Source organism: Salmo salar, chromosome 08 (genome assembly GCF_965601325.2).
Source record: "Salmo salar chromosome 08, fSalSal1, whole genome shotgun sequence".
NCBI lineage: Eukaryota > Metazoa > Chordata > Actinopteri > Salmoniformes > Salmonidae > Salmo > Salmo salar.
In genome coordinates this window covers 29,809,026-29,830,000 of record NC_138298.1, presented here as the reverse complement: position 1 = coordinate 29,830,000, position 20,975 = coordinate 29,809,026, and the positions used below count along the sequence as shown (strand labels likewise).

Sequence of the window (20,975 nt, the reverse complement as noted above, 5' to 3'; positions counted from 1 at the left end):
ATATATAGTATACCTGATGAGTATGGGGGTGTATAACAGTGCAATGATGGGTGTATGTATATATATATAGTATACCTGATGAGTATGGGGGTGTATAACAGGCCTATGATAGGTGTATGTATATATATATATATATAGTATACCTGATGAGTATGGGGGTGTATAACAGTGCAATGATGGGTGTATGTATATATATATATATATATATATATATATATATATATATATATATATATATAGTATACCTGATGAGTATGGGGGTGTGTAACAGGCCTATGATAGGTGTATGTATAGATATATATAGTATACCCGATGAGTATGGGGGTGTATAACAGTGCAATGATGGGTGTATGTATATATATATAGTATACCTGATGAGTATGGGGGTGTATAACAGTGCAATGATGGGTGTATGTATATATATATAGTATACCTGATGAGTATGGGGGTGTATAACAGTGCAATGATGGGTGTATGTATATATATAGTATACCTGATGAGTATGGGGGTGTATAACAGGCCTATGATAGGTGTATGTATATATATATATATATAGTATACCTGATGAGTATGGGGGTGTATAACAGTGCAATGATGGGGGTGTATAACAGGCCTATGATAGGTGTATGTATATATATATAGTATACCTGATGAGTATGGGGGTGTATAACAGGCCTATGATAGGTGTATGTATATATATATAGTATACCTGATGAGTATGGGGGTGTATAACAGGCCTATGATAGGTGTATGTATATATATATAGTATACCTGATGAGTATGGGGGTGTATAACAGGCCTATGATAGGTGTATGTATATATATATAGTATACCTGATGAGTATGGGGGTGTATAACAGTGCAATGATGGGTGTAACGTTGATCCCCATCAGCATCTTCTTGTCGATGTCCTCCAGACCCAGGTTACCGTACTTCACCTCTCTGTACGTCTCATCATAGTGGAGGATCAGCTGCATCTGCAACAGGCCTGCAGACACAGACACACACACACACACATATGTATAAATGAATGAATACATTACATACACAAAACATGCACAAAATGGAATACAGGCATATATGAATAGAACTGACAGACAGAGACACACAGACAGGCAAGACAGTCAGTTAGACAGACAAGACAGGCAAGACAGTCAGTTAGACAGACAAGACAGGCAAGACAGTCAGTCAGACAGTCAGTCAGATAGACAGAGAGACAGACAGGTGTTACCCATGTAGACGCTGTATATGATCATGCCCCCGACGCTGGCCCCCAGGACGTTCTTCACCACGCCCAGCTTCTTCCTCCTGTAATACTTCTTCTCCTCCTCTTCCTCATCGTACTCCGGCTGGGGGCCCAGGAACTCCTCCATCTGGGGAAGGGGTGAGGAGAGAGAGAGGTGAAGGGAGGGGGATAGGGGGAGGACAGGGGAGGGGGAGAGGGAGAGAGAGAGGTGAAGGGAAGGGGAGAGGGAGGACAGGGGAGGGGAGAGAGAGAGAGAAGTGAAGGGAGGGGGAGAGGGAGGACAGGGGAGAGGGAGAGAGAAGTGAAGGGAGGGGGAGAGGGAGGACAGGGGAGAGGGAGAGAGAGGTGAAGGGTGGGGGAGAGGGGGGACAGGGGAGGGGAGAGAGAGAGAGAAGTGAAGGGAGGGGGAGAGAGAGAAGTGAAGGGAGGGAGAGGGTGGTACAGGGGAGGGGGAAGGGGAGAGGGAGAGAGAGGTGAAGGGAGGGGGAGAGAGAGGCAAAGAGAGAGAGAGAAAGAGAGAGGTGAAGGGAGGGGGGTACAGGGGAGGGGGAGAGAGAGAGAGGTGAAGGGAGGGGGGGTACAGGGGAGGGGGAGGGGGAGGGGGAGGGGGAGAGGGAGAGAGAAGTGAAGGGAAGGGGAGAGAGAGAAAGAAAAAGAGAGAGAGGTGAAAGGAGGGGAGAGGGGGTACAGGGGAGGGGAAAGGGGAGAGGGAGAGAGGTGAAGGGAGGGGGAGAGGGGGTACAGGGGAGGGGGAGAGGGAGAGAGAGGTGAAGAGAGAGAGAGAAAGAGAGAGAGGTGAAGGGAGGGGGAGAGAGAGAGGTGAAGAGAGGGGGAGAGAGAGAGAAAGAGAGAGAGGGGGAGAGAGAGGGGTGAAGAGAGGGGGAGAGAGAGAGGTGAAGGGAGGGGGATAGGGGGAGGACAGGGGAGGGGGAGAGGGAGAGAGAGAAGTGAAGGGAGGGGGAGAAGGAGGACAGGGGAGAGGGAGAGAGAGAAGTGAAGGGAGGGGGAGAGGGGGGACAGGGGAGAGGGAGAGAGAAGTGAAGGGAGGGGGAGAGGGGGGACAGGGGAGGGAGAGATAGAGAGGTGAAGGGAGGGAGAGAGGGGGGACATGGGAGGGGAGAGGGAGAGAGAAGTGAAGGGAGGGGGAGAGAGAGAAGTGAAGGGAGGGAGAGGGGGTACAGGGGAGGGGGAGAGAGAGAGGTGAAGGGAGGGGGTACAGGGGAGAGGGAGAGGGAGACGGAGAGGGAGAGAGGTGAAGGGAGGGAGAGAGGGGGGACATGGGAGGGGAGAGGGAGAGAGAAGTGAAGGGAGGGGGAGAGAGAGAAGTGAAGGGAGGGGGAGGGGGTACAGGGGAGGGGGAGAGAGAGAGGTGAAGGGAGGGGGTACAGGGGAGAGGGAGAGGGAGAGAGGTGAAGGGAGGGAGAGAAAGAAAAAGAGAGAGAGGTGAAGGGAGGGGGAGAGGGGGTACAGGGGAGGGGGAAGGGGAGAGGGAGAGAGAGGTGAAGGGAGGGGGAGAGAGGGGCAAAGAGAGAGAGAGAGAGAAAGAGAGAGAGGTGAAGGGAGGGGGAGAGAGAGAGGTGAAGAGAGGGGAGAGAGAGAAAGAGAGAGAGGGGGAGAGAGAGGGGTGAAGAGAGGGGGAGAGAGGTGAAGGGAGGGAGAGAGAGGGAGAGAGAGAAAGAGGTAAAGAGAGGGGGAGAGAGAGGTGAAGGGAGGGGGAGAGAGAGAGAGGTAAAGAGAGGGGGAGAGAGAGGTGAAGGGAGGGGGAGAGAGAGAGAAAGAGGTAAAGAGAGAGGGAGAGAGAGGTGAAGGGAGGGAAATACAGGGTTGTTAGTGTTGTAGTTATCATTTTTAATAATTTCATTTTTAATAATTTCAGAGAATAACTAATAAAACAAGAGAGCACACTATCATAACAAACCAAAAAAGTGTGGAATGCTCCTTAAAAATCACAGGATATTGCATTGTAAACATCGGTAGCAAAGTTGAAAAAACATTGTATTTTCATGTTTTTTGTCACACAACACCTGTCCTTGAATATTCCCCTGAGGACCGTCGGGTAACAGGTCGTCAATGTTAATGTCGCCATTAGGGGGCGCAACAGGCGACTCTGCCACAGCCTCACGGTACACGTTCTCTTCCGTGTCGGCCTCCGCCATCTGTCGGACGATACAGAGAACAGCAGTAAGCACATGAAGATTGAATTTCTTTTGACACTTTAATGAAAATAGACTACTAGTGAAGTACGGTGTAATAAACGTTTACAAATGACGTTTTAGCCATGGGGGAATATGGTTGAGTTGAGCACAGTGGCTTGCTGCTTCTTGATCAATCATTCAAAGATCAAAGAAATACAACTATTATTCCATTATCAATGAATACATATACGTTGATAATTAGATTGCATTAAAACGTTTTTACTTCTAAAACAGTGTGACCAATAAGAACACCATTTTAAATAGTGACCATCTACAATGGCGGACAATACAACTATCTTGAATATATTAATATTTATGAAAACAAACATTTAAATCAATGTCGTATAAAATACGAGTGCGCGATTCAATACATGCAAAGATGCAATACACTCACCATTATTATGTCAGGATCGGCGTCGTTCGGTCGCACTTCAGGCCTATTGTATTGTCATGTGCACGAATAAAACTGCGTATTCTTTCTTGGTACCCCGTCGCGTACTACTGTACTTGCGCTTCTCCTTTCTAGTGTTAAAGCTCAGATCCCAAATTAAAACTTTCATTAGGGAAACGAAAGTCCGCTGTGTGCCCACTTCCTCTTTTTAACCCTATCCATAACGTTTGTCTTAAAGCTACAGAGCATTTTTAGCTTCACGTTGTATTAGATTAGCTTTTAAGACAGAGTACATTTAGTTTTAAGTTGTGTCAGTTGTATGTATGGGATACGCATGGTATACATCGTCTTACGAAATGTAGGTTCCATCCCGAAAAAGCAACGTGCAGAGCATTGACTGCGCTTGTGTGTTGTAAAGTCAATATGACCCTTGAAATTGACAGTTGATTTTATTTGCAATGGGAGGGTGGTTTCAAGAAACTGGGGGAAAAGTCATACAAGTCTACTAAGTAAAACATGTTTGAGATTGAACACCTTATTTTCCTGCAATGTTTAACATTGAATAAGGCCTATACATCCCAAATGGCACCCTATTCCCTATATAGTGCACTACTTCTGACCAAGGACCATAGTGTTCTGGTCAAAAATAGTGCACTACGTAGGAAAAAGGGTGCCATTTGGAACATAAGTACAGTGTTATTGTATTATGGTGAAGAAAATACAGTGTAGAATGCATAACTAAAAACTAAAATATATACCATAACAATATTTATTCAGATTTAAAACAACAAAAAAAGGTTTCTAAAATGTCACAAAAGAAAACTTTGTACAACATTTGTACAGTTTCAACATGAAGAAAATACAAAGCCAATGAACAAACAGACTGATCAAAATGTAAAGAAATAACACTCATATAGGCATGGTCCTCGTATTGACTACAGCAGTGTCTCCATCTATTCCTACGGGACAAGGGCCCGTATTCATAAAGCCTAGATCAGCACTCCTACTCTGAGACACTGAATATGAGCCCAGGGGTGCCCTTCATCAGTTGAGACAGGTATTAGTCCAGGGCTAGAGAAAAAAGGAGCACCTCCCAGGGTCCCCCTAAGGAATGGCTTGAAGAACACTGCACTATGGAACACTGAAAGCATTTTGATAAACATTATTGGGGGATTTCTCAATTCATCATCACCTTTGATACGCCCACATAACTAAAAAGGGCCAAGCAGCAACCAGTTTCCCTAGTTACACGCGATGCCGAAAGAGCACTGATTGGCTGAACATAAAATAGTTAACTATGCATATTAGTGTCTTTGCTGTGGTAAAAAAAGAAATGATCTTGGCTCAAACCACAAGTACAACCAGTGTTCACACAAAACAGGCTTCATCCATCCCAATGTCCGCTCCACAACGTAACCACAAACAAACCTTCCTTACAAGCACCTTGCTCTTAAACCAACCCTACCCCACCCACTCTGGACAGCAACTCCATCCCCTCCATAAGAGTCATATGTTTTTTTAAACCCACCCCATCGCTCCATCCCACCCTATCGCTCTCCCTCCCCCCCCCCCCCCCCCCCGCACAGAAAGCATGGTAACCCTAGCACTAACCCACCCCCATCCCTCCCTAAAAAATATATATATTATTGTCCAATAGCGTTCTTCCTCATCATCTCCTCGTCCTGAACGGAGAGCTCGGTGAGCTTGCGGCCCAGCCTCTCGTGTAGATCCAGGTACTTAGCCACACAGCGGTCCAGACAAACCGCCTCCCCTTTAGACAGCTCCGCCTCCTTGTAGTGTGGGGGCACGCACTTCCTGTGGCATGCGTTGGTCATCCTGCGAGGAGGAAGATGGAGAGAAAGGTCGTTAAGACATTGTAGGTTACGATAAAGATGAGGGTTGTATCTCAAGTGTGTTCCTGTTTTCCTTGTCAAAACCTTAGAAGGAAAGAGAGGAAGGTCAGGAGAGCATTGGGATGAGATCTCCTCCAGTGTTCTCCTCGCTTCCCTCTGATGTTTTGAGAAAAAGAAGAGGAGACAGGATGCGAGGAATCAAAATCTCCATGTATGTGCAAAGTCATAGAACAGGTCATTCTGATTATGTTATGAAAAGTCAATGCGTGCACTCCTAACTGGCAACATAGCTAGCTAGCTAAATCAGTTCCATTTGAATGAGCTCTCAATAACATGACTGAGTTAGCTAGCTAACTAGGGATGGTCTTCCCTTTGTTTTTGCTTATGCATGTACAGCAATGTAGTCGAGTGTGTGCGTTATAAAAGAGTACTCTATTCTAAATCGATTGATTTGGTCTGACGTTCAGTAGCACGACAGCTAGCTAACGCTATGAAGCTAGCTAGCCTGAGAATCCATCTAACATGATGCTTTTACCTGACCACCAAAAAGCTAAATACGACAGTCAAAATTTGCTGGCTAGCTACATGCAAATGCAGCGTGTTACACTGTAATTAGCACATTTTAGCATTTCAGTGGAGAAAGGACGTTAACAAGCTAGCTAACATTCCATTGCTAGTTAGCCATTCTTACCGATTGTACATATCAGCCATCATTTCCACTTCTAGTTCCGCCGCCAGTTGCTGTGCTTTCTCTGGGTCCATGTCTGCGTTGTGTCCGCTCCAGACCGTACTCTCTACAAAATCGAACCGTCCAAACGACCACTCTCAGCGGCCAACAAACACACCCGACCACCGGCTTATTTAACCTTCAGATTGAGGAATACACGTGTGTTGTTCCTTCGCTCTCAAGAACCCCTTCCGCTGTCAATAAAGTTGCGCATTCAAACAGCTGTCAAATCAATGGGACAGTTTTTAATATTTTTTCCAATACATCCTTGATCCTTCACTTTTACCTCATGATTGTCACAATAAATCTGATAAGAAAAGATTGCTGTAATCTATTTACAGGAACCCTACTTATCCTGCCATGTTCAATGAGCAATTTTTCAAGGGAAGTAGAAAGTAAGGATGCATTGTTAAAGTATTGGGACTAGGCCTCCTAGACAGCATGTGACAGTCCATTCTCATTATGGCCCCAAACGAAAATCAAACAAACTCCTTTTTGTGTGAACAAGGATGGCTTGACTGGGAGGCTAGAACATTGTAATTGAATGTGAGCAAACATTGAGCATAGTAGGCAAAGTTAAATGTTTACTTCAATAGCTAGTTTTAAGCAAATACAAAATGACCATGCTTGAGAAAACAAATCTACTGGACAGCTGTGGTCAAGAAAGCCATTTTAATACAACAAAATTATTATATTTAAATGACAGGCCTTAGGCTTTCTTTCTAATTTACAAAGTTATACAAACAATGAAGCTACAAATAAAGAACTTGTCAAAAGTGGCAGATATAAACATATTTAAGTGCTTCTGATTGGACACTGACTGACTGATTCTGAAGGTACAAAAAATAACCAGCATGACCACCAGGGCCCAGTATTCACCAAGCGTCTCAGAGGAGGCCCTGTTATTCATTATGACTTAAAAGGAAAAACTGATCCTAGATCTGCACTCGTACTCTGAGAAGCTGTCAATACGGGCCCTGAAATGTAACAAAAGAGTAGCTGCGTTTGCCGAGTCTCTAGTCTAGGGCTCATAAGGCTGAACTGTACAACAAAAACAACAACAAAATCACAATCAACAAAGGTTTTTTTTTTATATAGCGAGACTCACCCTCATTTTGTGAGTTAGTCTCATCAAGTAAGTGTGGTAGGTCGGGGCTACTCCGATAGTTAACAGTGTGGAGAGGATGAGCAGGGAGGTTGCTTAGGAACGGTAGCCTTTCTTCTCAAGAACACACTGTTTAGAATCTGTTGCAAATAATAAACGTTTCCAATGAAGAACACACACATGCAAAGCTAGCCTTTATGTTGAAGAATACACATTTGCGTTCTCCAATGGCAACGTTGTATTATTTTTGATTATTTTAATGGATTCTAAATTAACACGTCCCTAAGAGTACACCCTCCCACTTACTCAGTCTGTTTCCTCTCCCATCACGTCTATCTCGTCTTCCTCGGTCAGTTCTGTGACGCCTTGCTCAAGCCCCGCCCCCCACACTCTTGGTCGCACGGCCGGCGACCACTCAAGAACGTCCACCTCCACGTCCTCTTCCTCCTCTGGCTCCCAGCTTCCTGTTGACCCTGTGGTGACCCTTCGTGATGTCAGCGTGGAAGGCTCTGCCTCCCGAGGGGTCGGGATACTCACGTCGGCAGCGGTCGCCATTTTGATTTTCTGAGGGAGGTGGATGTGGGTGATGCCTCTGAAGCTGGCCATGGTGGAACTCGCTTGGTCCACTTCTCTGGCGCCGGGAACCTCCTGCCAAGCTACGAATAAAGAAACCCATAGTAAACATTTAAAAGACGTAACATCATTGAGACTATTTAAGCTCAAACTAGATTAAAATATGAAAAACAACTGCCAGTAGCTATCTACTACTACACTGACTGTACAAAACATTAGGAACACCTGCTCTTTCCAAGACAGACTGACCAGGTGAATCCAGGTGAAAGCTATGATCCCTTATTGATGTCACCTGTTAAATCCACTTCAAAATCAGTGTAGATGAAAGGGAGGAGACGGGTTAAAGAAGGATTTTTAAGCCTTGAGACATGGATTGTGTATGTGTGCCATTCAGAGGGTGAATGGGCAAGACAATATAAGTGCCTTTGAACGGGGTATGGTAGTATGTGCCAGGTGTACCGGTTTGAATGTGTCAAGAATTTTCAAGCCAACATTGGTCTAGCATCCCTGTGGATCGTTTGACACCTTGTAGAGTTCATGCCCCGACAAATTGAGGCTGTTCTGAGGGCAAAAAGGGTGCAACTCAATATTAGGAAAGGTGTTCCTAATGTTTTGTACACTCAGTGTACGTTTTCCACAAAATTGAAAATGAATTCAGGTTCAAATTGATTTACCTGCATCAGGATACATTGTTGGACCCATCTCCTCTACATCTATCTCCTCCTCTTCACCACTCACTTCCTCAGTCCCTGCGTAGCCCAACGTGTGGTGGACCTCGTCAACCACATCCAACTCCTCGCTGGAGATCTCCATCTCCAAATACCCATCCTCCATTTTCTCCTCCACCTCTTGGATGATCACACTTCTCCTATATGCCCCCACCATGGATCCTTTTCCTTTTTCGGTCTTCTTGTTTGTCTCTGTAGACGAGTCTGTTTCGCTCTCTCTGTTCTCCTTGGTAACCAGATCTCTTCCTTCCTTGTTGCCTTTGTCGGTCCGTTGAGGATCCACCATTTCCTTTGTCCTTGTCATCGATAACATTGACAAGGTAGCCAGCTCCTCTTGGAGTTCGAAAAAGTCTCCTGACGCATCCACGTTTTCCCCGCCTAAAACGTTTTCTGTGTTCTCAAAATGTTCTCTATCCTCAACGTTTTCTCTTTCAGTCTCTTTGTAGATGAGATCTTGATACTCCGTCTCCTGTCCACAAGTGCTGCTGTTGTGTCCTCCATCTTTCTCCTCTGGATGGTCGCTCTCCGTTCGGTTGGTCTGATCGTAATTTTCAACGGTTGGTCGAATGGCTGACTCTCTTTCTAGAGACTGGGAAGGACTTCTGTTTTTGTTCATCAGTCTTGATTCATTTTGACCGCTGTCACTTTCATTGGGTTTCAATAATTTTCTTTCACTTTGTTTCTGTCCTTCAGTTTCACTTTCTTTTTCTTTTGTCTCCTTGCTTTTGGTGGACTTCCTCGTCTTTTGGTGCCTGTGCTTCAGGAGTTCTTGGAACTTCTTGAGAGACACAGTGGGTGCCCGACACTTGGAGGGGGTCCGCTTGACAGCAGGGGGTCTCAATTGGTCTCTGTCTGATTCAGTCTCTCCAGATCTTTCTGGACTGGAGTTCTGTGGCTGACCAGACGGCTGGAGTTGCAGAATGGTTCCCGTTCCTGAACAGTTGGAAGGAACTTGCTCTTCATGGGTACTGGGGGAAGTTGTCTGCAAGCTAGGCTTCTGAGCAACTGTTTTAGATTTAGACAGCACAAGTAGTCTCTGGAACAACTCTGCTCTCTCTCCTTTGCCATGTCCCTCCCTGAGCCTGACCCTTTTCCTGTACTTCTTTCGCTTGTCGTCCTTTACCTGTGGTTCCCCTCCTCCTTTTTCCTTTACCTGTGGTTCCCCTCCTCCTTTTTCCTTTACCTGTGGTTCCCCTCCTCCTTTTTCCTTTACCTGTGGTTCCCCTCCTCCTTTTTCCTTTACCTGTGGTTCCCCTCCTCCTTTTTCTTTTACCTGTGGTTCCCCTCCTCCTTTTTCCTTTACCTGTTGTTCTCCTCCTCCTTTTTCCTTTACCTGTGGTTCCCCTCCTCCTTTTTCCTTTACCTGTGGTTCCCCTCCTCCTTTTTCCTTTACCTGTGGTTCCCCTCCTCCTTTTTCCTTTACCTGTGGTTCTCCTCCTCCTTTTTCCTTTACCTGTGGTTCTCCTCCTCCTTTTTCCTTTACCTGTGGTTCTCCTCCTCCTTTTTCCTTTACCTGTGGTTCTCCTCCTCCTTTTTCCTTTACCCGTGGTTCTCCTCCTCCTTTTTCCTTTACCTGTGGTTCTCCTCCTCCTTTCACCTTTCCCTGAGGTTCTCTTCCATTTTTCTTTCTCTGCGGTTCTCTTTCATTTTTCTTTCTCTGCGGTTCTCCTCCTCTTCTTTCCTTTCTCTTCGGTTCTCCTCTTTCCTGTCCCCGCGGTTCTCCTCTTTCCTGTCCCCGCGGTTCTCCTCTTTCCTGTCCCCGCGGTTCTCCTCTTTCCTGTCCCCGCGGTTCTCCTCCTCCCTTTCCCCGCGGTTCTCCTCCTCCCTTTCCCCGCGGTTCTCCTCCTCCCTTTGCCTGCGGTTCTCCTCCTCCTCTTTCCTTTTTGTGCTCAACCGCTTCCGCGTCATGGATGCCCGTTGTCATGGCACTGGTGGGAAATAAACCACCAGCCTGGGAAACCTGTTTTTTTCCTGGTCGTATCTTACGGGGTCTACCACGTTTCCGTTTCGGGGGTGGTGTTGGTGGGATTTGGAGCAGTCCAACTGCTTTGGCCAGAGCTTGAAACCTGGAGAAGGAGGGACTGGGAGTTTCAGTAGACATGTTCGACTGCTTGTCTTCTTGGTGAAGTTTTACTGGAGAGCAGCTCCTGGTTGTGGTCCAAATGTTAGGAGGGCGTTTCACATCTCGATCCCTGGCTCGGAGCACCCTTACTGGGTTCCCTGTTTCCCTTCCCAGCATCTTTGTTCCTTCTGGAGGTCGGTTGGCTTCCTCACCAAGGCTGGACAAAGACTGTGTGGAGGTGTTGGAAAGGTACCGTCCTAATCTTTCGCTTGCTAAGACATTGTTGGTTGACAGACTGACAGAGCAGAGACTTATTTTCACTTGTCCATTCTCAGTCTTCGTTCCGTCGTTGATTTTCACCCTTTCAGTCCTCACTAAAGGACTATCTTCTATCTTTGTAGAGACATTGTGTTTCCTCTTTTTCTGAGGAGGCTCTGGGGTCTCACTGTCCTCTGATTGTTCCTGCTCCACTTTCAAACCCTCTGTTCTCCTCACACAGATTCTCTTCCTGTGGTGACTCCAGGTTTCATCCTCCTGTCTCCTCTGGGTCTTTGCATTTGGTTTCTCAATCCTTGGCCCCTGCTCCGGCTCCAAACCCTCCTTTATCCTCACACGGATTCTCTTTTTGTTACTGTGGGGCTTCGAGGTTTCATCTCCCTCTCTTCTCTTCGCCTTTGGTTTCTCAAGCCTTCGCCCCGTAGTGGTGGTCGCGACCTTCTTCCTTTTCCTCTCCTCCTCGTCCTCTTTTCCGGTCAGTCTTGCGTTGTTGCTAATGCTAGCCTTGTCTTGACCATCAGTCATCTGCTCGGAGTTGTTGTTGGATTCCCACGGCAGACCAAGGCATTTTTTAGATTCACACAGATTTCCTGGGGAGCGTGGAGAATGTATCATGGAGCTCAGTGGAAATTGTAGTCTTCTCGGAGTGTGGCAGAGCCAAGGTGGTAGCTTTGACAGCTGAGGGATTCTATGGAATGGAGCTACAGGATGCCGGAATGGGGATTTAAGGAAGGGTTTCGCCGGAGATGGTGGGGGTGAGGGTTCCGGTGAATTTAAGGGTGAGAGACATTTTGGCAGGCATAGCTCTTCCCAATATGGAGGAGGAGATTGGGAAGGCTGGGTTTCACTTCCTCGAGACAGCAGTGAAAGGAGTTCTGGGAAACGTAGTCCTCTCCCGGGAGAGACATCTGGTGGGCATGCTGGGTGTTGTGGTTCAGAAGCATCAGTTTCAGAGGGGGGGAGGAAACCGGGGGTGACAACCATTGGTTCCTCTTCTTGTGGAACTTCCTGATTCGTACTGGTCTGACTCAGACTCTGACTTGGAATGGCCTCTCCATTCACACGACTTGGCGTGGTCCCTCCATTCACCTGACTTGGAGTAGTGTCTCCATTCACCTGACTTGGAGTAGTGTCTCCATTCACCTGACTTGGAGTAGTGTCTCCATTCACCTGACTTGGAGTGGTCTCTCCATTGGTTGACAGACAATCCGCAGAGGACAGATTACAAACATGTTCTCTGTATGTCGACGGAACGCCCGTCTGGGCAGAAGAACCCTTCCAGCACCCTGGATCTGGGTCCTCTTCCCCTGTGTAAAGTAGAGAGGCCTGGCTCTGAGGAAGGGACTGGTGGTGGTGGGGAGGCCTTGGTGAAGAGCCTGAGTGGACTGGTATGATGCTGCTGCTGCCACCACATCCAACCCCCAGGCTCTTGGAGTTCCGGTTCTGGAGTTCCTGGTTTTGAGAGTTCTGGAACCGGATCAGGAGTTCCTGGTGGTTCTTGGCGTTCTCAGAGGAGCACTGGAGTACACCTGAACAATAGGAGGCCCAGTCAGAGGAGTAATCATTACAGGAGAAGTGGGGGTGAGGATGAGAGAGGGGGGTGGAGGGGTGATAGGTGGAGCATTGGTGAGGGGTCAGAGGTTGTGGGTAAAGGTCAGGGGTAACGGTGCAGGAGGTTGTCGTGGTGACAAAATGGGAGGAGGTGATGGAGTGGAAGGCTTGAGAGAGAAAGACAGAGAGAGAGAGAGAGGTCAGGCTGGTGCTAGCTAAGTGTAGGTGCTAATAGCGATCTATTGTAATGGATGACACTGTGAGATAAGTGCAAGCAATGCCGTGAGGAGTTGAGGAAGGGCAGGCATTTAAAATGTACATGATTTATCATACATAGACTAAGTCAGTGTTTCCCAACTCTGGTCCTCCAGTACCCCCAACAGCACACCTGCTTCTACTTGTCAACTAACCATCAAGCCTTTGACAAGTTGAATCAGGCGTTTTTATCTGGGGCTTCAACACAAATGTGTACTGGAGGACCAGAGTTGGGCTGCTGGGGGTACTGGAGGACCAGAGTTGGGCTGCTGGGGTTACTGGAGGACCAGAGTTGGGCTGCTGGGGTTACTGGAGGACCAGAGTTGGGCTGCTGGGGTTACTGGAAGACTGGAGTTGGGCTGCTGGAAGACTGGAGTTGGGGTTACTGGAAGACTGGAGTTGGGCTGCTGGAAGACTGGAGTTGGGCGGTTGGGGGTACTTGAAGACTGGAGTTGGGCTGTTGGGGTACTGGAAGACTGGAGTTGGGCTGCTGGGGGTACTGGAAGACTGGAGTTGGGCTGCTGGGGGTACTGGAAGACTGGAGTTGGGCTGCTGGGGGTACTGGAAGACTGGAGTTGGGCTGCTGGGGGTACTGGAAGACTGGAGTTGGGCTGCTGGGGGTACTGGAAGACTGGAGTTGGGCTGTTGGGGGTACTGGAAGACTGGAGTTGGGCTGTTGGGGGTACTGGAAGACTGGAGTTGGGCTGCTGGAAGACTGGAGTTGGGCTGCTGGGGGTACTGGAAGACTGGAGTTGGGCTGCTGGGGGTACTGGAAGACTGGAGTTGGGCTGCTGGGGGTACTGGAAGACTGGAGTTGGGCTGCTGGGGGTACTGGAAGACTGGAGTTGGGCTGCTGGGGGTACTGGAAGACTGGAGTTGGGCTGTTGGGGGTACTGGAAGACTGGAGTTGGGCTGCTGGAAGACTGGAGTTGGGCTGTTGGGGGTACTGGAAGACTGGAGTTGGGGTTACTGGAAGACTGGAGTTGGGCTGTTGGGGGTACTGGAAGACTGGAGTTGGGCTGCTGGGGTTACTGGAAGACTGGAGTTGGGCTGCTGGGGGTACTGGAAGACTGGAGTTGGGCTGTTGGGGGTACTGGAAGACTGGAGTTGGGCTGCTGGAAGACTGGAGTTGGGCTGCTGGGGATACTGGAAGACTGGAGTTGGGCTGCTGGGGGTACTGGAAGACTGGAGTTGGGCTGCTGGGGGTACTGGAAGACTGGAGTTGGGCTGCTGGGGGTACTGGAAGACTGGAGTTGGGCTGCTGGGGGTACTGGAAGACTGGAGTTGGGCTGCTGGGGGTACTGGAAGACTGGAGTTGGGCTGCTGGGGGTACTGGAAGACTGGAGTTGGGCTGCTGGGGGTACTGGAAGACTGGAGTTGGGCTGCTGGGGGTACTGGAAGACTGGAGTTGGGCTGCTGGGGGTACTGGAAGACTGGAGTTGGGCTGCTGGGGGTACTGGAAGACTGGAGTTGGGCTGCTGGGGGTACTGGAAGACTGGAGTTGGGCTGCTGGGGGTACTGGAAGACTGGAGTTGGGCTGCTGGGGGTACTGGAAGACTGGAGTTGGGCTGCTGGGGGTACTGGAGCACCGGATTTGGGAAACACTGACCTAAGTCGCTAGAAAGCCTTACAACATAGTTAACAAGGAGCCTGGTTCAGATTCAAGGCAGCAGGTAGCTTAGGGTTAAGAGCGCTGGGCCAGTAACCGAAAGGTTGCTGGTTCAAATCCCCAAGCTGACTAGATGGAAAATCTGTTGATGTGCCCTTAAGCAAGGCACTTAACCCTAATGCTCTTATCCAGAGCAATCTGCTAAATGTAAAGATAAAGTCTTCTCAGATGTAGATACAACAGTAGAGAACGGTGGTCAATCACATAACATGTTACAAAACATACCTGTTTCAGTCGACGACGCATCATCACTTCCTGTCGCGTAGCCATGGGAACACACGCAACAAGAAGCCGAGCCAACGGCGCTGTGCATCCCACAATGCCTTGCGTGGACGGGATGATGCGAGCAGGAGCAGGCCGTCGGTCTGTCGTGGCTTTGGAGATGGTGGTCGCAGTCCCTATCCAGAACCACAGGGGGCAGTATGTTCAACCCCATCATGATGTCTTCCAGCATTTTCTCAATCTGCTCGTCCGATTCCTCTACCTGCCGGCCAAAACAAGAGGACCACAACGGAAATACGTTGTTAAACGTTTTCTGTGTTAACCTGGATCCTTTTCAAATGTGTGGTTGAATTGTGTTTTTTTTATCGTGAAATAAATGAAGATACCGGAGGCTGGGGCAAGGCGAGCTGCGGTTCATGTGCTGGGTGTGGGGTCGGATGGTGGGTGGAGCTGCAGTGGTTGAGGGAGGTTGACTGGGCGGTGGTGGTTTTGGAGGTGGGGTGGGGGCGGGATCGGGGTGGAGGGGAGATGTAGAGATCTGGTGGAGGGGTGAGGAAAGCTGTGTCGAGGGGAGAGCACCGGGGGAGGGCTGGGGACTGGGGTGGGGGGAGAGGCTGGCGTGGTAGTTGTCTTGTCCTCATGCGATCTGTTTCCTGTCGTGACAGAATAAAAGGAGACATTTTAGAACCCTTAGAGAAGACGAGCCGCATGGCTCCGATACATTTATATACCAACGTTTACACACCTATTCTGTCTTCAGCAGGGTTTCATCTGAACAGGGTTTCAAAGGTCATGTTTAGGAAATATATATTTTAACCGTTGTGCTGCTGTTTTGACAGCTCAGATTAACTTGAATAATGGACAGGGTATTCAGAAACCCCTCAATGGCTTACTAACATGGTAATGGATATTCACTGTATCAAAACTAATGGGCAAAAATGTTCTAGAGTGAAAACGTAGCCCTCAAATTCAGCACTTATTTTGCTGACAACAATCAGTTAGAATGGCATTGGAAGTATTAGAACGTTCATCGTTACTGTGCCACTCACCTTCGTCAGAGCAGCGCGAACCAACTGCCTCTGACCAGGTGAGACGGTTCCGTCCCTCTCCTGCCTCTGACCAGGTGAGACGGTTCCGTCCCTCTCCTGCCTCTGACCAGGTGAGACGGTTCCGTCCCTCTCCTGCCTCTGACCAGGTGAGACGGTTCCGTCCCTCTCCTGCCTCTGACCAGGTGAGACGGTTCCGTCCCTCTGCTGCCTCTGACCAGGTGAGACGGTTCCGTCCCTCTCCTGCCTCTGACCAGGTGAGACGGTTCCGTCCCTCTCCTGCCTCTGACCAGGTGAGACGGTTCCGTCCCTCTCCTGCCTCTGACCAGGTGAGACGGTTCCGTCCCTCTCCTGCCTTTGACCAGGTGAGACGGTTCCGTCCATCTCCTGCCCACTGACCAGCTCCCACACCTGTTAAACAATCAGTCAATCAAATGTATCGATAAAGCAGTTTTTAGATCAAAAGAGTGAGAATAAGGGGTTTTACAGTAACCCGGCCTGGACTCCAGACTGCAAGCAGAGGCACACATTAGCAAAGAAAAACTCAACATCCAAAATGGCACCCGATTCACTACATAGTGCACTACTTTTCACCAGGGTCCAGGTCAAAACTAGGGCACTATTTAGGGAATCGGGTGGCATTTTGGACACCCGACCTACCTGTCCCCTGGTCCTCCTCCTCAGCTTGACCTTGATGGAGATCTGAGTGTTCTCCAGCCTCTGTCCGGTCAGCCACTTCCTCCCAACCGCACCTCACAATCACATCACATCTTATTTACAACGCAGTTAAAAATGTCAACACACTTTACAGTACATGACACAGATACAAATAAACAACATGCTAAATATGAGGTTCATAAAATAACTATAAAACCCCAAAGGATGTGAAAAATAAGTCAAATGGTTGATTCAAGGCCCCAGGGTTTGAAAGATGACTTAAAAACCTCAACTATCATCCCCTCATACCTCTCCTCTCCTGACACTCCCCTGTTCCTCCTTCCTCTGCGCTCCCAGTGTGTGGTGTCAGCTGCTGCTCCCTCATCTTCTCCATCCTCCTCTCCGTCACACCGTTCTCCGCCACAGAGCATTCTGGGACGGCACTCTTCTCCCGGGGTGTCGTGGGGTGGTCCGAATCGTCACTCGGGGCGACCATGTCACCGCTCAGGACAACAGAGGACGATGAGAGGTTTGTGACCTCCGGTTCGGAGGTCCGAGGGTGGGTTCTAAAGGGAGCTGTGCCACAGCTGACCGTTGCTTTGACGCTGGGTGGGGTGGAACTGGGGGTCATAATCTGGGGACTCAGGGAAGGAGGTGCCGTGTGAGTTGTGTGCTGCTGCCCTTCACTGCTGCTCTGGACTAGTAGGAGAGGTGGAGGTGAGGGTGTGGATGTAGGGAGAGCATCAGGGAGGGGACTGAGGAAAGTCATGTAAATACCTCCATTACAGTCCACAGTCTGGGTCCCCGTCTCCACCAACGCCCCCACGTCCACCTGTGTGTCTCCTCCCTCCGTCTGCACCCCCACATCTCTAAGACTGCACCTCCTCTCCCCCTCTCCCTCCCTCCCCCGGTCCTTCCACCCCTCCACCAAGCGGCCTATGCCCAGCTTACAGGCAGCGGCCATAACCTCTTCTTGTTCCATGGTGCCCTCTCCCTCCAGCTCTCCGGAGTACAGGAGATCCACCAGCTTCAGCAGGGTCTGGGCCTTCACAGCCTGGAGCTTGAGTGGCCATCTCTGCCCAGCCGGGAGGGGGAATGACTGGTTGGACAGGGCCTTGGACAGGTAGGGGCTCAGGGCAGCCAGGACGCAGCTGTGGGCCGGGACTGACAAACCTGTGGGAAGAAAGAAATGTGACATCATTAGCTACATTTATAATGCAGGTTAGGAAATGTGATGTAGGTCTAATGGGGTTTAGGTTTGAAATAAGGGCATGTGGAAGGAGAGGAAGAATGGCAGTTGGATTTGATTGATCCCTTTACTATCCTCAATCTAAACCTCATTATGTCTCCCTAACTTACATCAATCATTTGGCTACTTTCCATCATGTCATTACTGTCATTATAGCCCCTTGCTTTAGCTACTGTCATGAAGTTCACTAAATATTGTCATAAAGAAACTGATAAAACACACAGGTGCCAAATCAAGGTGACTATGAAGACCAAGAGCAGAGAGGGAGAGCGATGACGTTCTGTCCAGAACTAAAGAATCATTGTGGAATCTGAAAAGACACATATCCTGAAAGCATGATGGTGTACTTACTATGTGCACATGCTAACAGAAAGGAACGAGGTGGGTAGCTAATTACGTGTGTCCTTGTAGTGAAGTATTTATAAACTACAAATCACTGTTGGGTAAGGGCTTGTAAGTAAGCATTTTGCGGTAAGGTCTACACTTGTTGTATTCGGCGCATGTGACAAATAAAGTTAGATTTTTGTTCTATTTTCTGTACAATAGGCCATAGCTGATTTTGGACGAATAGGCCTGGCATATTCCCACGTTCAAAGAGCTTTCCATTTTGATTGCGTTATTTTGCCTAAAAACCATTAAGCCTACCTATAGAAAAATGTATAAAACATCTCTGCCCAGCCTGGTAAGAGTGGCCAAAAGGGTGTTTATCATCCCCAGTGGCTCTGCAGGTGTGGAGAGGATGTTCTCCACTGCTGGTCTGCTCTCCAGGCACCATCGCATGAGCCTGAAGCCACATACTGGCCAAACTCAACATTTTCAAAAGGCTCTAATAAGTCAGTTATCATTTCATTTGTATTTAATTCTAAGTAATTCACATCCGATATGCACAATTTATGGACTATAATTATTTAATACAATAAAATGTTGATTAAATGCTTTATGTCCACACCAGCCTATTGTGTCACACTCGCAAATGCTTCACAATGTATTTCTATCTAGGCTATATCCTTGAAATAATATAGCCTAATTCATTCATTTCCGTTCCTTCTTAGACTCCCGGTCTGGCTCCTGACCTATTTAGAGTGTTTATATGACATGTAGCCTATTTGAAATGTTTATTCAAATACTTTTCATTTAAATCCATATGGTTTGGTTTCAATACTTAAAAAACAATTGGTAGGTCCAGGTAGTCACAAAAATAGATGGACGTTGATTAAATTGTGATTTTAACGAATGGAACGAATTTGGAGCGGCAGTTTTTTTCTTCCTGTGAGTGCGGAGTGGTTTTTAGCTGAGCGGTAGGAAAGGACATGGCACGCTGGAGCGCTGCGCAACATGAGCGATGAGCGGGATTTTCCAACCGCTCATCTCTGCTCATATGCTCTGATTGATTCCATTCCCCCTCCTCCCTCAGTCTGTAACAGGGTATCACAGTAGACTGCAGTCTCTCCATCACTCCCCTCCTCCCTCACCATCAGTCTGTAACAGGGTATCACAGTAGAGACTGTTGTGCTTCTGTCTCTGTAGTTCCTCTAGGAGCCTCAACTCATAGCCAGGCAGACGGTACCTCCACATGCTCCTCTTCTTGGCCTCCACCCTGAGAGAGAGGCCTGGGTTGGGTAGAATGGAGAGGGGGATAGAGTGGTGGAGGGGAGACAGAGGGAAAATGGATGTGGGGAAAAGGGGGGGGGCAGCGGGTAGCAAGGAGAGAGGGATGGAGTTGTGGGGTTTAGAGGACAGAAAAGAAAGGGATGTAGGGAAAAATGAGGGAGAGATTTAAATGACTGCAGATTGATCTGACGGTATACAGCATTTGACGAAGTGAAACAATGGTAAAACCTGATTTTCATACATTGTCTCAAAATGTCGTGCTTGGACAAGACTGGGCTGAAAAGTCAAGGTGTGAAGTTGGTTGTGAGATGCTACGGGCAGCAACAATGTCATACTCGTTTGGACCAGACAGCATCAGATAGATGGCCTACACGTAGAGAGACAGAGGGGCGCTGTTTCAATCGCTCGGATGCTTTCTCCTGTCATATACATTCAGCCTCTTGCGAATTGAAAGAACATTATGAAACACAGAAATACGAAAATGTTTATTTAATTTTTTCTTGGCACATTTTTGGGGTAATCCTGGCTTCCCTTGGCATCCATAAATACACACCACTGGGGTGAGTGGCTAGTACTTTACATTTGGGACTCCGTGAAAACCTGCCAATTGTCATGTATTAGTGAACACATAAGTTCCAAGACTAGAAGAAAAAAGTTCAGCCAGTCGTATCACGTGTTAGTCAGTGCTTTTGCTAGAAAAGACAGCTTGTTCGTTAGAACGCTTGCAAGAGCCATGCAATTCAAAGCGTGTTGTGGACGACCTCCACTTATCAATAAGACACACTGACAATAGGCTTACAATCAAAAACACAAATGTTAATGTGTTGCATTAGTGCACATTCATTTAGTTTTCAAATAACTGCAAGTGTGGTACAGCTTTCTATCTAATTAGTTCCATTTGTATACTTTTCAGCACACTCGTGCTGGGGGAGGAACTGGAAACGAAAGTCTGGTGACGTTAGCTAAATGTGTTAGCTAACGTTAGCTGGACGGCTAGCTAATGCACATGCTTACCTTTTCGATGCCAGTCAGGGCTTTTTCTTGTCTATTGGCTTGCTTTGTCAAAAATCTGTATATCGCCATCCAATTTGTTTTAAATAGTTAATGTTGACATATTCCCTAGTTGATCGATTCCCACAATGTGGCCAAATGCACGGACTGACGTCACACTTCAGAAAGGAATTCTCAACGTCAAAATCGCGAGGGGCGATCGTGCGTGCGCATGCGTAGTTAACGTGGGAAAAGCCGAGATGGGATCAACTGCATCGAATCATGGGGTCATTTCGGCTCGTCGTTGATCATCAACTTCTGTTGTTCCGCAGCCAGCGGCAGAGCCATTTGATGTGATCAATTGCAAACCTGTTGAAAAATTCTATTCAATGTTGGAAAGTATTCTGTTGACTTTAGCCAATCAGAGGCGTGCGTTACTTCACCCATTGATTTCAGCGTCTCAGCACTGCATGACACCGTATGATGACTTATGTTTGTGTTTATGAAGAGTACAACTGTACAGCGAGAACAACTAACATTTACTATAACACATGCTTTTCTCACACAGAG

The 20,975-nt window shown here is 48.0% G+C and overlaps 3 protein-coding genes across 12 annotated transcripts in view; all 3 read right to left on the bottom strand.

The window, feature by feature from the left end:
- Nucleotides 1-4,187, bottom strand: part of LOC106600344 (protein unc-93 homolog B1) — a 13,093-nt gene extending 8,906 nt beyond the window's left edge. For 8 of the 9 annotated variants that reach the window (XR_014393089.1, XR_014393090.1, XR_014393087.1 and 5 more), the window contains exons 1-4: nucleotides 3,835-4,185; nucleotides 3,270-3,401; nucleotides 1,231-1,372; nucleotides 834-987 (exon numbers count right to left, since the gene is read on the bottom strand). Coding sequence is in view for 1 of the 9 variants with exons in the window: in XM_045716383.2 (XP_045572339.2) it covers nucleotides 834-987; nucleotides 1,231-1,372; nucleotides 3,270-3,401; nucleotides 3,835-3,837 (431 nt within the window). In the remaining 8 variants the exon portion in view is untranslated. Of the gene's footprint in view, nucleotides 1-833; nucleotides 988-1,230; nucleotides 1,373-3,269; nucleotides 3,402-3,834 lie in introns of all 9 variants that reach the window. The other variant, XM_045716383.2, reaches the window with a different exon arrangement.
- Nucleotides 4,188-5,412: 1,225 nt separating this feature from the next.
- LOC123744221 (mitochondrial import inner membrane translocase subunit Tim10) lies at nucleotides 5,413-6,641 on the bottom strand. Its single transcript, XM_082978559.1, has 2 exons — nucleotides 6,376-6,641; nucleotides 5,413-5,667 (listed from the first exon to the last, which is right to left on the bottom strand). The coding sequence occupies exons 1-2, from the start codon at nucleotides 6,444-6,446 to the stop codon at nucleotides 5,475-5,477; spliced, it is 264 nt and encodes an 87-aa protein (XP_082834685.1). The 5' UTR covers nucleotides 6,447-6,641; the 3' UTR covers nucleotides 5,413-5,474.
- Nucleotides 6,642-7,059: 418 nt separating this feature from the next.
- On the bottom strand, nucleotides 7,060-20,623 carry LOC106610467 (uncharacterized). 2 transcript variants are annotated; one of them, XM_082978552.1, is made up of 9 exons: nucleotides 20,430-20,623; nucleotides 19,277-19,414; nucleotides 16,865-17,728; nucleotides 16,559-16,650; nucleotides 15,902-16,309; nucleotides 15,239-15,505; nucleotides 14,856-15,114; nucleotides 8,764-12,684; nucleotides 7,060-8,172 (listed from the first exon to the last, which is right to left on the bottom strand). In XM_082978552.1, the coding sequence occupies exons 2-9, from the start codon at nucleotides 19,377-19,379 to the stop codon at nucleotides 7,823-7,825; spliced, it is 6,264 nt and encodes a 2,087-aa protein (XP_082834678.1). In that variant the 5' UTR covers nucleotides 19,380-19,414; nucleotides 20,430-20,623; the 3' UTR covers nucleotides 7,060-7,822. The 2 variants fall into 2 exon arrangements, with proteins under 2 accessions (XP_082834678.1, XP_082834677.1); XM_082978551.1 differs by having other exon boundaries at nucleotides 7,061-8,172; nucleotides 8,764-12,873.
- Between the last annotated feature and the right edge of the window lie 352 nt (nucleotides 20,624-20,975).